Source organism: Setaria viridis, chromosome 9, assembly GCF_005286985.2.
Source record: "Setaria viridis chromosome 9, Setaria_viridis_v4.0, whole genome shotgun sequence".
Classification (NCBI taxonomy): domain Eukaryota; kingdom Viridiplantae; phylum Streptophyta; class Magnoliopsida; order Poales; family Poaceae; genus Setaria; species Setaria viridis.
In genome coordinates, this window is record NC_048271.2 from 6,064,093 (window position 1) to 6,078,248 (window position 14,156).

The 14,156-nt window shown below is 50.0% G+C and overlaps 3 protein-coding genes across 3 annotated transcripts; 1 reads left to right on the forward strand and 2 right to left on the reverse strand.

Annotated features, from left to right (window-relative positions):
- The first annotated feature begins 1,509 nt into the window (after nucleotides 1-1,509).
- Nucleotides 1,510-3,295, forward strand: LOC117837847 (GEM-like protein 1). The gene is made up of 4 exons (XM_034717624.2): nucleotides 1,510-2,142; nucleotides 2,225-2,314; nucleotides 2,428-2,705; nucleotides 2,903-3,295. Exons 1-4 carry the CDS (start codon nucleotides 1,956-1,958, stop codon nucleotides 3,098-3,100), a joined length of 753 nt encoding a protein of 250 aa, XP_034573515.1. The 5' UTR covers nucleotides 1,510-1,955; the 3' UTR covers nucleotides 3,101-3,295.
- A 446-nt stretch (nucleotides 3,296-3,741) lies between these two features.
- LOC117837850 (uncharacterized) lies at nucleotides 3,742-5,174 on the reverse strand. The gene is given in 3 exon segments (XM_034717628.2): nucleotides 3,742-4,166; nucleotides 4,169-4,755; nucleotides 5,023-5,174. Coding segments are annotated over 2 exon segments (675 nt in total). The 5' UTR covers nucleotides 4,752-4,755; nucleotides 5,023-5,174; the 3' UTR covers nucleotides 3,742-4,074.
- A 5,296-nt stretch (nucleotides 5,175-10,470) lies between these two features.
- Nucleotides 10,471-13,460, reverse strand: LOC117837848 (syntaxin-111). Its single transcript, XM_034717625.2, has one exon. It carries the CDS (start codon nucleotides 11,635-11,637, stop codon nucleotides 10,693-10,695), a length of 945 nt encoding a protein of 314 aa, XP_034573516.1. The 5' UTR covers nucleotides 11,638-13,460; the 3' UTR covers nucleotides 10,471-10,692.
- Nucleotides 13,461-14,156: the final 696 nt, after the last annotated feature.

Genomic DNA, 14,156 nt, shown 5'->3' on the forward strand with positions numbered 1-14,156 from the left:
TCCAGATGCATAGCAAAATTTATATACCTAGAAAAGTTAAAACGATCGCATTTTGAAACGGAGGGAAGACTACTATTTGCGCGTATGTAGTGTGTACGTCTCGTTCGGCATGGCACTGAAGCTGACTTCTTCGGCGTATCCGGAAAATGTAGTCGAGACACCAATTGCTCTGATGAAACGCAAGCTTCCCAAGCCAACGAAATGGAATAGTGAAGCGAAACTTGCCATGAAATGCATGTGTTTGTACACGGTGAAATCACGTGCCCAGATTGCCATGTGGCCTAGTCAAATTTCATGTATATCTGGTGAAGTGTGCTCCGCAACTTACTTCAATGCTCAGTAGATTGGTTGTAGTTTTTTGTGGATTGACAAAAAAAAAATTCCAGGAAAGCAGACATATAAAAGATCTCTCCCCAATAGACTCAACGAATAGCCTACGCATACACTACCGGGACTACCTGTTCTTGCAGGTGTAACGAGGCAGACGAAGTTGCCTCGATCGTCATCGATACCAGAGTTGAATGGTTAAATTTGCTTGCAATGTTTTGAACTCGACATCGGAAAACAAAAGCTGCCTCATGTTTCTTGTCCAGGAAGCGAGAGGTGGAGTTTAAATAATATAGTAGGAACCAAACTCAGAGTACTTGTGTAGAGATGTCATCAACTGTGTGATTGTGACGAACTCCTAAGATTATCGGAAACCCTGTGCGTGGAGATTGTAACCCGAGTACGAGCTAACAAATCCACCTCTGTTTCGCAAAAAAAAAATTTACCCATTCTTAAATACATGGTGTTTAGGAAAAAAATAAATTATTTAAAAGATAAACTGATTTTCATACCCAATGCCATAACATGAAGCTAGTATAAACTACCATAGCTTCCGAAACTTGTACCTGCTTACTTTTTTAGAGGATTCTGCACATGCTCATCTAGATACTCCTTCTGTCCAAAAAAAGTGCGTTTTCAAAAGTTTTCAAAAGTTTAAGGACATATTAGTATTTATGAGAAGTGATATAGATGCCTCTAATTAAAGCAGTTAATCAACATGAACCAAATATTGAAAAGAGAAAAAATAGAAATTTAAATGTGCATGCATCTTGGAAAAGATAAAATGCATAATGGAAAAAATATGTTAGTTAAATGCGCATGCACCTTGGTAAAAAGAAAATTGTAGATAATTATTTTTTCGTACAATTAAATCTAGTTAGTTCAAAAGTTACAGTTCACTCTTATTTTAAGCTCTAAAATAGCACTCTTTGTGCACAGAAGGGGTAGAGTGTCGTGGTGGACTGTGGACATTCTCCAGCAGCAGTATTTGCATGTCACAGCGAATGGGCTCAACGCCTTGGGCCGAACTAGATACTGTCTGTGTGGCTAGGCTAGCGGGCCTCCAGACTTAGCCTAAAATGGAGCAGCAGAATCCGATGCCGCGCCTGTTGGGCCAGAACCAGCTACCATCCATCATCCCCTCTGTCTGCATCTTTCTCCATTTCGCCAACTGCTCGATCTCTCAGGCCTCGGTCAGCCGTTCCTTTTCCTTCCACCTGAAGGCGCCGCCGCGGGCATCGATCGCCGCACCGGCGATTCGGTGCACCGCCCTGCCCGCCCAGCAGGATTCGGTGCGGCGGACGTACGCGGAAGTGACGCGAACCCCCAAAATATTCCACTTGTTTACAGTTGTCTTCTTCAATCACCCCTCCCTCGTCGGCCGCGCTGCACGGCACTGCACTGCACGCCCCTCCTTCCTTCCCCTTTCCCTTTCCTTCCCCAGGGTGAGAGTAAACGCTGCACAGAACCTTCGTCTCCTCGCCTTCGATTCCGCACAAAAAGGAAGCAAAGCACCCGCACGACTAGATCGCCAGCGCTTCCCCCATCTCCTGAGCCCCGATCAAATCGATCGCCAGTGCCGGACGCCCCGATCTCCCTTGTCCCGGACACCGGAGCGGAGAGGACTGATGGCGGCGTCGTGGGCTGCTCCGCCGTCGGGGTACCCGGTCGGGCACGGGCAGGCGTACGGCAACCAGCAGGCGGCCGCGCCGCAGCCCCAGTCCACGGCCGTGCCGGTGACCGTGGCGAGCAACGGCGTGGGCAACCCCTACGTGATGGTCACCCCCGCGGCCGCCACCCCGTCCACCTGCCAGAGTACGTCCCTGAATCCGCCCCTTCTCGTCTTTTGCTCACCATGAATTCGGCTTGGCTTACGTGCTCGTTTGCTTGGATGCAGCCGTCATGAAGGCGCTGGGCCGGTACGGCAAGCTGCTGGAGGACGGCACCCGCAAGGCTGCCGACGCCACCGGCAACATCTGGCACCACCGTCCGTTCACCTTCCTCCTCTGCTCCTCCTCTGATCGATTCGTCACACGCACACACTGACTGACTGACACGATGGATTCCGATGCGTGACCTGCTGCTTCCTTCCTTGGACAGTGCGGACGGCGCCCAACATGGCGGACGCGGCGGTGGCGCGGCTGTCGCAGGGGACCAAGGTGTACGCTGAGGGCGGCCACGACCGGGTCTTCTACCAGACGTTCGGCGCCATGCCCGGGGAGCAGCTCCGCAAGGCCTACGCCTGCTACCTCTCCACCTCCTCGGGCCCCGTCATCGGCACGCTCTACCTCTCCACGGCGCGCCTCGCCTTCTGCAGTGACAGCCCCGTCTGCTACCAGGGCCCTGCCGGCCAGCCGATTGAGTGCATGTATTACAAGGCAAGTACCAGCCTGCCTTTCAGTCGCGTTTCAGTTTATTTCAGTTCAGTCAGTGCTTCACATTCACCTCCATTCAGTGATTGATCCACCAATGCACGTCCTAGAGTCACTGACTGACCAAAATTCAGTTAAAAAACAGAGAGTGACAGATCAAAGTTGATGAACCTCTTTTTTATGTGTGTGAAATTGACCTGCAGGTGGTGCTTCCCCTGAGCCAAGTGAGGTCGGTGAACCCTTCTTCCAGCACGCGCAACCGGGCAGAGAGGTACATCCAGATCACGACCACGGATAACCATGAGTTCTGGTTCATGGGGTTCGTGAACTATGACAAGGCTCTCAAGAATCTCTACGAAGCCCTGCAGCACCGCGATGTCCACGGCCAGAAACACAGTTAATCAGGCTTTGGTTTGATCCTACTTCTACTGCACTGTACCTGTCTTTCGTTCATGATGAACTGGGACATATATTGAGCTGCCGTTCTTGAATAAGATAGACACTGAAAAATTCTGATGTCTTTGTGCTACTAATATGATATGTGCAGACTCTGAATATTAGATGAAGAAATAAATCTTGCCCTGTGCCATTGCAAATTCGCACAATCTCAATTTTAAGCTTTAGCTGATCTCACAAAATACCATTTCTTTGTTCCTGGATACAGTACCATTTAGCTATCTTTCATTGCTTTAGACTCTGGCACCCTGCTACCGCTTAACTCTTACATTACAGAGCTGCAACCCTGAACCTCGCATACAAACTGCAACTTTGCAACAACATATTATGCCATAGAAGTTGCTGTTTCCGCGTTGATCATACAAACACATATATAGGGTCAGCAGGAAGGCCGTAGCTAAGTATCTCGCGATTTACAACGACAATAGATAAAAGCTGTACTACTGCACTTACCTGTACTTAGTTCATGAATCACTGATGAACTGTGACCTTCTCTATGTTGAGCTGCTGTTCTTGAATAATATAGACATTGAAAAAATCCTCATGTGTTTGTGCTACTAATCTGATCAGTGCAGAACGCTGAAGATGGGTAAAAAGCTGTAGCTGCATCTCACAAATACATTTACTTGTTCCTGGATACAGTAGCATTTACTTTTGTTCTCATGGCATTAGACTCTGCTAGCTCAACATTTCAGAGCTGCAATCCACCTTGCTTACAAACTGCAACTTTGCAGCATCATATTACAGCATCAAAGCTGTTGTTTCAACGTCGATCATATATAATAACATTTGCTGTATCGTACAAACATTTATATAGGCTCAGGAGGAAGGCAGTAGCTAAGTTTCTCGCGATTTACAACAACATTGGATAGGAAAACTGTTGTTGGCATGGCGTTCGGTTCTGTATATAGTCTCATGGTCATGGCGGTGCTGCTGCTGGGCTTGTAGTGTGTGTATACCTTTCTCCAGTGCTGATCAGTGGTGCGGGTGTCCGTGGGCGTGGGCGGTCTGGTCGATGGAGTCCACGCGGTTCTTGAGCGCGGCGAGCTGGCCCTTGACGCTGAGGTCAATGACGTATGAGTCATCGCTGCCGTAGCTGATGACGAAGCCGGCGATCAGGGACGGGTCCACGACGTTCACGACGGTGAGGTTAACGAAGCCGGTGAGCAGGCGCATCTTGCGCGCGATGAGCTCGGTCTGGCGCGCGTCGAGCTCCACGGCGGAGGTCACGACCACCCGCAGCGCGAGCAGCTGCGGCGCCTGCGCCGGCGGCGCGCTGGCCTCGCCGCCTGCCAAGGCGGAGCTGACGCTGCAGTTGTCCAGGAGCGACCGCAGGAAGTCGAGCGTGGGCGGCTTGAACGGGGCGGGCGCCGCGGTGGCCCCGTCGTGCTCGATGCCGACGTAGCTGCTGGCCCGGGGCAGCGTCTGCGCCTGCCACCTCGGGTAGTTGGCGCTGGAGCGCCCCGCGGCCGCCGTGCTCGGCTGCGCCGGCGCGCCGTCGAAGCGCACCGACGACGGCGCGAGGTGGCCGCTCTCCTTGGCCGCCGGGAACACCGGGTGGCCGCCGGGGTTGATGGGCTGGTTCAAGATGTTCATCGCTCTGCACGAACGCATTCCTAGTATCAGTAAACTGCATCGAACCAGACCTCTCCAAGCATTTGAGCAACTAGTTTGCATGAACACATACGTTCTAGCGACTTGCAACTGCACACGAAGGTTAAGCAAGACCAATCGGATTTGCTACGCAGAACCTAGTTCACTATCTAGAGAAGAACTATCGATCCTAGCGAGAACAAGAGCAAACTAAGAACATATGATTTGTGAGAGCAAGAATTCGAATGGTGAAACGCGATGGCACGAGGCTAACCTGCGTAGAAGAGTTCAGCACGAGCAGCCGGTGATCGGAGGGAAGCGAGATGGAGAAGAAGAAGCCGACAGGAGCAGAAGAGTGCCCGGGGCCGCTGGGGGGGGGGGGGGGGGGGGGGGGGGGGGGGGGGGGGTAAGTACTAGCTGCCGGGATGAGGCGCAGCGGGAGGCTAGCGGGGGGGATAAGGTAAGCAGCTGCGTAGGCGTAGGCGGTGGGAGAGAAGAGGACGTGAGAATTTGGCGTGCACACGATGCGGCCCCGGCAGCCGCACACGCCCCATCCGGGGAAATCCGCGTGCCGCGTCCGCCAATCCCCGGATCCCGTGTGGTCGCCGGTCATTCCATCACGAGCCCCGCCTCCTATCCTTCCTTCCTAGGCGCGCACGGGCCCCGCGTCGCGCGCGGCGCCGAGAGCCGCGAGCGCGACGGGTCGTCTTCACGTTTTTGGACGGCCGCAGTCGCGCATCGGGTCCGACCTTCCTGCCTCCCGAAAGGATAGAAAAGGCGCGGTGCTCGCAGGAGCTGTTATAGATGGGTAGATGGGCCCCCGATCCTAGCATGATTTAGTCTAAGGTTTTTTTTTATCGTGCTGGGCCAGCACGCTAGCACGGTAGGTATATTTAGACCACAGTCCAATCCACAATCAGAGGCAAGAGAAACAATTTCAAAAGTTTGAGTTGGTGTAATGGCTGCCTTGTTAAAAATCTATCTAGGTAAAACTCACACCTTATGAGAAACCTTAGATATGAAAAAAGAGTGCATCCCAGCTCAATCAAATAAACATTAAGTTATTACAGGCAGTTTGAGTTACACATCTGAATCACTAGGAACATTTAGATACGAATTAGCAAATCTATCTTCAAGTTCCTGATCCTCCACCAAGTTCTGAATTCTTACTTTTGCAGCCTTCCAGTCCTTGACGCGACGCAAGAGATCATCTCCACTATTTCAGAGCTCAATTGACGCCGCCTCTCCTCGATGATCCTGCCAGATGTACTAAAAGCAGACTCTGATGATAATGTAGAGACAGGCACAGTTAGAACATCTTTAGCTAAGATTGACAGAACTGGATAAGTTCATTTATGCTCATGCCACCAATTCAAGGTGTTGAAGCTATCATCAAAATGGGTGACAGTATCACTGTCCAAGTAGATAGAAAGTTCAGAGTCAATACCCATACTAGTTGCACTAGTGCTTGCTGCTTGCAGCAAAGCATTTGGAGATGATCTTCTGCAAAATGGGAGGATGGGTGGCGATTGAAGTACCAGAGACACCACTAAGTCCAAAAGCAGATACATCGGCATCACCACCACTTGAAAAAAAAGTCATCCCAATCAATTTTTTTTTCTTACCAAAACTGGATGGCGATGGAGGCCTTTGCAATTTAATTGCACCAAACTTGTCATCATACATCTTAAATGCAGTAGAAAGTTCGGTTCTTACATCAGTGAAGTAAACATAATAATCAGTACCAGTAATACTAAATAACAACCTGAGCACATTTTGAAAACCTTTCAATTTAGTTCTAGGGTCCAAGATGAATGCAACAGAATGAAGTATTGGAATATCCCTCCAGTACTTAAGATAGTAATCTTTCATAGGAACAACCACATACCTAAGCAATTTATCATTCTCACAATGTTTCAGATGCTTAGCAATCAAAATAAGCTGATGCAACATAAGTGGAGATGTAGGATAGTAAACACCAGAAAGTGCAAGAGTTGAATCATAAAATAGTTTAATGAATGATAATATACTCTCTGCAATAGTCCAATAATCTTTTGTCAAAAGTAAAGGCTCATCTTCACCCCTGGGATAGTTAGTCTTAATGAAAACATTAAATGTCTGCCTGTAAGGGATTAGATGTTTAAGAATGAAGCATGTGGAGTTCCACCAGACATCCATGTCCAAACCAAACTTTCTAGGATGAACATTCACAACAAGGCAGAATCTCTTAAATGCAGCAATCCGCTGGTTAGAAGAATTGATGAAAGAAATTGCAGTTCTAAATGCTTCAAGATATTTCTTAATTTCATGCAAGGCAGATTTAACCACAAGATTAATGATATGACAAGCACAACACTGATGCAAGAATATTTTACCAACATAAGAAGATAATTCAGGACTCAGGTTCTCAATAGCATTGGTATTAGCAGAGGCATTATCCAAAGTAACAAAAAATACCTTTGAAATCAAACCATACTCCTCAAGCACAGCGGTCACATGATCAGCAATGTTCTGGTCATTGTGAGATTCATCCATGAGCCTAAAATCAATTATCCTCTTCTTTAATTGCCGATCAACATTAACATAATGAGCAACCACACTAAGGTAATCTTCCTTAGCATTACCAGACTAGATATCAGAAGTGATAGAAACAGATGAAACACCAGTTAATGATCCAATAAGCTTAGCACGACAATCATTAAAGTACTTGCTAAAATCTCTAGTGGTGGTTTGCCTAGAGACAATAGAGAATCTAGGATTATAAGTAAGCTTAATGTACTCTTCAAATGTAGCTGATGCACCAAAACATAGAGGAAGATCAAGTCTAGCAATCAAACGACATAGTTGAGTATGAGCTACCTCAGAACTGTTATCCAAGTGATGGACACTTCCGTCCGAATTGAACTGGAGCAAAGATTGGGAAACACGAAGCTTTGACTTCCTCGCTGGATATTTCTCAACATGCCGTTCTAGATGGCCAGTGCCAATAGTAGATCGAGTAGCGTATACAGTGGCACAATGAATGCACTTGGCAGAGATCCTTACCTTCTTACTATTGATGTTCTTGAAGATCTTTTCGAAGTCCTTCCAGCATTCAGAGGTGGTGGAACGGCTCCTCTTGGTGCCGCTGCTCACCATATCTAGATCAGCAGATATACTTGACATTAATGCAGATATACTTAACATTAATGTCCGTTTGGTAAGACGCTGGCTCATTAAAATGCTGGTTCTAATCTCTACTGAAGCAACTTTGCTTTTTGTAGCTAAAATATTTTTAAAAGATATTGGTAAATTAGCTTCTCGATGACAATTTGAATAATTTTGAGGGAACTTCATGATTGTGAAGGAAGGAAAAGCTCCTTCCCGATAAACCACCAGCTTATTGTAGGCTTTTTGAGTGAAGTCATTTCTTTTTACCCGTTTATCGGGTTTCAACGAAAGCCAGGGAAACAGATGATGCATTTTTTCCTCCTTCCCAATAAACCGTCTGTGTGTTTTTGTAGGATTTTTCTTGGCGAAGCCATTTCTTTTTACCCATTTAGTGAGGCATCAATAAAAATTGGTAAAAATAAGGTGGTCCTATATAGACAGGGCTAGGGCACATGGCCTCCCTATTTTGTAGTGCAAAAGATAGTTAATAAATTTGTATCATTTTCAAGTTTTGTAATTAGCAATTTAGGGTGTGCTCTACTCAAGATTCACCTAGGTCCACTGCTTGCAAAGGTGCTGCCAAAGGAGTTGTATGGGATGAAAACACAAAGTGATGTTTATGTGAAAAAAATCCCGTACTCCAATGGGTGGCACTTTATTTCACCTACTTTTCTTTTTCTTTTGAGGAGCCCATGGCATTGTCTACCTTTGCATTATATACTAATACTAGAAGAGATAGGAGTACTTATTTACAAGGATTACTGTAGTTATGATTAATGCTTGAAGAAAATATGTTTCCCTTTTTATTTTATTTTCACCAGCTCCCCGTACACAACTGCAGAGTGACAAGACCAAACATATCAAACGAATAGAACTAATATCCAGAGTTTCCCAAGTTCACTAAATCCCATATATCGACAACAAAGTTGAACTAGGCATTTTGATCAGCTAAATCTTGATAGGTATAGACACATCAAAGCCCCAAGTAACTAAGGCCATTCTCAATGCAAGTTTCATGGGGTTTCAAACTCATTAAATGCATGCCACATAGACAAAAATGCTAACATATCATAAAATTTATGAAGAGAGAGAGATGAGTTGGGTTTCATGAGGATGAAACCTCATGTACACAATTATCAAGACTTTGAAACTATGATGAAACCCCCGTTGAGAGCAATTTGTTTCATCTCCATAACTTTTGTTGATCCTGTGTGACCATGGCTAGTGTGCCACTACTTAATTTAAGTACAATTACAAGTGGCTACATATCATATGGCATATTTGATCTCAACACCATATAACAATTAAATACTATGAGTAGCCTATGAAATCGTGACATGAAACTGTGCATTGTGAGGAGTTATTTCATTCATCAACTTAAATCATTGAAGATGATGTGGCACTCTTGGAAACGGCATAATGAAACTTACTCTCCACTAAGAATGGCTTAATAAACACAAATTAAAATGACACGAAGAGACACAACACAACAGTAGAGTGCGCATTGCAACTTTGCTAGTGCCGGCATAAAAGTAGGCAAAAGCTATATCTCACCCAACTGAAATATGGTCTTCCCTCACTCAATTTTTTCCTCACCGGGATTTGAGCTCCGACGAGATTAGAGGGTTCATGGGTTAGAGTTTCGGGGTTGCGGGGTTTGGGAACTTACCGGTGGCCTTTGAGGGAGGGCCGACGGCAGGAGGCCGACCTGGCGGAGGTGGTGGTCGTGGGGGCGGTGAGGCACGGTGGTGGGAGCGCCGCCGGCCGGGCGGTGGTGGAGGTCGGTTGGGCAGTGCTGGGGCGGGGACGATGGCGGTGGCGGTGGCGGTGTCTCTGGCAGCGCCAGCTGTCGGAGATGGAAAGGGCGGCGGCGGACAGCGGGGGCAGAGAAGGGAGGAGGAAGGGGCGGCTGGTGCCAGGGACGGCGCCGGTGAGTGGCGGCGGCGGATGGCAGGGGTGGAGGAGGGAGGAGGGAGGGGTGGTGGTGGGAGGGCAGGCCGCACCGGCGCCGGTTGAAGCAGCGGGGAGGAGGCAGTGGACGGCGTCTGGTGCAGGCGAGTGGATAAGGTGGAGTGACCGATGGAGGAGATAAAGGAGGAGGCCGGTTCGATCTTTCGTGTCGATCTCGGACCGTATGGTCAAAAAATCGAATGAGGGAAGGATTATTTTCACTCGGGTGAGGGATGACTCTCTAAAAATATGTGGCAGGAGGCTACTTCTCTCAGATTCAGACAAGAACCGGCTGTTGAAGGCCTTCACTGTTCACTGTTCACCCTCTGATCTCTTTGCTGATCACAAAAAAAGGCTTCTCTCGGGTTGGCCAACGCGTACAGTGATAGAAGCCCTTTCCTGATGAATGAGATCTGAAACCAGACAGAGCAACGGAAAATCGCACTAGTTTAGGTCATTGAACAATGGTTAATTAGCAATTGTATGTGGCCAGCTTCTCCAGATTTGAGCATGTCAGCACAGTTTACAGGAACGATTTGACAATGGGAATTTTAAATTTCAACTGCTGCTAAGTGTCACCCACCAAATCTCATGCCATACAGTACACGAACTCAGGAACAGATGAACAGTTAAAGGTGATTTCATCAGCTAAATCCTGATGGATACAGAAACATTCAGGCTGAAATTAACGAATACGAAATCAAACAACACGAGAGACAACCGCAGAGTGTCCAGATCATTCGAACCTACCCATGACCCACCCAACGAATGAACGAATCGAATCCGAACCCCTTCATCATCACAAATTCACAACCCCGGCGTTGTTCCTCCCATCACAATTCGCTCAAGACTTCCTGAAGCTGGTGGCGATGGGCACGATGACGAGGAGGATGAGGAGCAGCAGGATGATGATGCCGATGCAGAGCCACTTGCGGCTGCTCCGCTGGTACTCCCTGGCCTTGCCCAGCTCCTTGTTGCCGCCCTGCACGTAGTGGGAGGCGTTGGCGACGTGGCTCTCGATGTCGTCGAGCTTCTCCCCCTGCGTCTCCACCATGACGGCCATGTCGAGGAACACCTGGTGGAGCTCCAGGAGGCTGCGCTCCACCTCGCGCGCCGCGTCGTGGCGGTCCTGGATCTCGTGGACCGCGGCGAACACGGCGCCCTTGCCGTGCTCCGCGACGGCGGCGCCCAGGAGTTCCTCGCCGCGGCCGTCGGAGATGATGCGCTCGATCACCTCCTCCTCGGGGACCTCCCCGGTGAGCGTGTAGTAGCGGCGCTCCACGGTCTCCTTGTACTCGGACATCATCCGCTGCCGCAGCGCCTGGAAGTCGAGCATGAGGTCCTTGAGCTTCTTCCGGAGCCCCGCGGTGACGGCGGTGCGCGTGCGGTCCAGCGGCGTGCCCTCGCGGCACCCCGCGGAGAGCCTGCGCTGCGCGGCGTTGGCGCGGTCCAGGGACTCGAGCCTGGCGCGGATGTCGCGGGCGCGGCGGAGCACGGCGACGATGTCGGCGTTGACGCGGCCGCGGTGCGCGCGGAGGGCGTCGGCCTGGTACAGCGACTTGCCCTCCTCGTTGGCGGCGTGGAGGCGGTCGAGCGCGTCGCGGATCGCCGCCATCTCCGCCTTAACCGCCTCCGCCTCCTCGAAGAAGCCGCGCAGGCGCTCGTCCGTGACGCCGCCGGCGCCCGACTCCGGGAGCTCGATCCCGTCGCCGCCCGCCTCCAGGTCCTTCATCGCCGCCTTCTTCAGGTCGACGTAGCTCATGAAGGACTTGGTCATGAGGTCGTTCATGGCGCCGATCTCTGGATCGCCTCTCCCTCTCGCTCTCTCTAGGGTTTCGCGGTGGGAGAATTGGATCGGCGGGGAAGAGGGGGAGCGGTTTGGGGGAAGAGAGGTGCGAGGAAGGGGAGGCTTTAAACTCGCAACGGTCAACGGGAATAGAGCCGTTGGGCGAGGCGGTGGCCGGGGACGAGGAGGGAGAGGGAGGCGATCCAAACAACGGCTATCTATGAGATGATATTTTTTTTTCTTTTGAACGAAAATGATTTTTCCCCAATCGTGGCAACGGTTACAAGCGTGACGTGTCACGCGATGCGAATCTCTAATTGACGAAATCGGCGGACGGTCCTCGAGCGGTCATTGGGCCACGTCGCCGGGAATCGCCGACCGTCCGTTCTCCTCTTCAATTATACCGTGTCGCACATCGCGCCGCCCGTATCCCGTATAGAGGGCTCGAGAGACTTCCTTGATATCGCTCGTCCATCTCGTCGGTCGGTTGCTCTGTTCTCGCTAAATCCTCACGCCGGCCAGTCTATCTCGCATTCTCGCGCCGCAAGTTCATCTTCCCATCTTCGCGAGCTTCTGTCCACTGCAAATCCTCGAGTCGAGAAGCGCCACGCCATGCCCCGCTCCTCCCGCTCCCCCCGAGTGCCGACGCGCGGTCCCCGTGCCCCGTTCCTCCCGCTTCTGTTCCCCCGAGGGCCGACGCTCATGCGCCCCGTCCCCCTGTTCCTCCGCGCTCGAGCAGTCGAGCTGCCGACCTAGCGCCCTCATTGCTCGCCAGATTTGCTCCCCCACGCCAAAAATCGAGCGTCGGCCAGCAGTTGAGGAACGCTGCGGCCCCAGGTCGCCCTCTCCATCAAACGCGGCTGCATCTCACCGTGATGCCGTTTCCCTCGACGGGGGCGGACTTGCATCAGCAACGAAGCCGCACCCCAATCCTCGTCGTCTGGAGCTGTGTCGTTGATAAGCACAGCCACAACCTTCCATCAACAACAGGCGTCAATGTGGCGGAGCCAGCGACTTCGATGAGCCTGGGCGTCTCCACTCTCCAGCTATACAACTAGTGCTAACCAACAGCGGAACACTAAACTAGCTAATGGTTTTGGCAGGTGATGAGCCCGGGCAGATGCCCTGGGTGGCCGGGCCTTGGCTCCGCCAGTGGGCGTCATCCCTGTAAGACGTAACCGTCTGCCTCCCTCTGTTAGCTTCTACTTCTAGCATTAAATTGTAATCGATTGCATCTGTATGTAGTCTGGATAAGTTCTATTTGTGAAGCCGATTCATAGCTGCGTCTCAATTCATCTCTTAAATACTACTCCCTCCGTATCAAAATACTTCGTTTACGACAGCTTTGGAAAAATTTTTTTTAAGAAAACAGTGCAATTACCTTCTTGCCCTTCGCCCAATCGTCCATCGCACTCCTTGCGGCGGCGGGAGCAATGGCGCCTCCGTGCAATTGGCCAAGCGGATTCGCCGTCCGTGAAGCCATTGCCGCCGCCCCTTTCGAGCTCCTCCCCACGGCTGCCCCATCGAATCCCTGCCCCACCGCCGCTCCTTCCGATGCCCCCTCCGAGTCCCTCGCCGCCGGCGATCTCACCCCACAGCGCATGGTAGAGGAGGAGTGCGTCGCCGTGCACCGGACAGGTTGAGAGCTCGAGGTGGCGGCGCTCAAGACGAAGAGATTGGGGGAGGAGAGTTCCGGAGGAGGAGGGCGGCTATGGCCTCCAGCGGCGCGCGGGAGGCAGGGATAGGGCAACGCGCGCGAGTGGCGAGAGGCACGGACGGCGGCGGAGGCCGAGGGAAGAGCACGGACGGCGGCGGAGGAGGCCGAGGGGATAGGTGCTAAACAGGGGTAAAAAAGAGAAATGCCTCTGCTGCATACTACCGGCGACAAGTAAAATGGTTCCAAACCAGGGGTAAAATGACTGCATATTTTAAGTCGTTCTCGTTTGTACTAGTGGCGACAAGTAAAATGATGCGGAGAGAGTATAAGAAAAGACAGCTTGTAGAAACGCCCTGTGCATTAAAAATCTGAATATGGTTCCAAACTGATTCACAAGAGGCATGTTTAACAAAATAATTTTGCTCGTAATGTTAGCCTGTACATCAAACACAAATTAAGATATTAGTTGTTTATTCATTACTAATTATGTTTTTATGGTCCTTTCGTTTGGCTTAATCAAATGTTCAGATATGGCTGATAAAATATATGAAAATGATCATATCTGCTATACAAAATCCAATAAGAGACAGAGCCCAATACAGCAAGCAGAATTTGAACAGCCGCATACGAAGCGAATGAAATCTATGAGAATACAGAAAATATAGGAGGAAAAAAAAGAAAAAGGCAAGAACAAGATAAATTTCATAGCAGAGACGCAGCGCTAAAACGGCAATGTCTAAACATATAACGCAATCTTCTACAGAGAGATACACTCGTCAAAACCTCCATGATTAATTTGCTAGCTGCAACATCTCTATATAACTGAAGTTTTTGAGTTCAATGCATGCAGGAATAGGCTCTTGGT

Bases quoted from the DNA above. Each gene is read 5' to 3' on its own strand.
- LOC117837847 (XM_034717624.2), top strand. From the start codon at position 1,956: ATGGCGGCGTCGTGGGCTGCTCCGCCGTCGGGGTACCCGGTCGGGCAC. The intron at 2,315-2,427 runs GTCCGTTCACCT...TTCCTTGGACAG, and splicing joins CGGCAACATCTGGCACCACC to TGCGGACGGCGCCCAACATG. The intron at 2,706-2,902 runs GCAAGTACCAGC...ATTGACCTGCAG, and splicing joins TTGAGTGCATGTATTACAAG to GTGGTGCTTCCCCTGAGCCA.
- LOC117837848 (XM_034717625.2), bottom strand. From the start codon at position 11,637: ATGAACGACCTCATGACCAAGTCCTTCATGAGCTACGTCGACCTGAAG.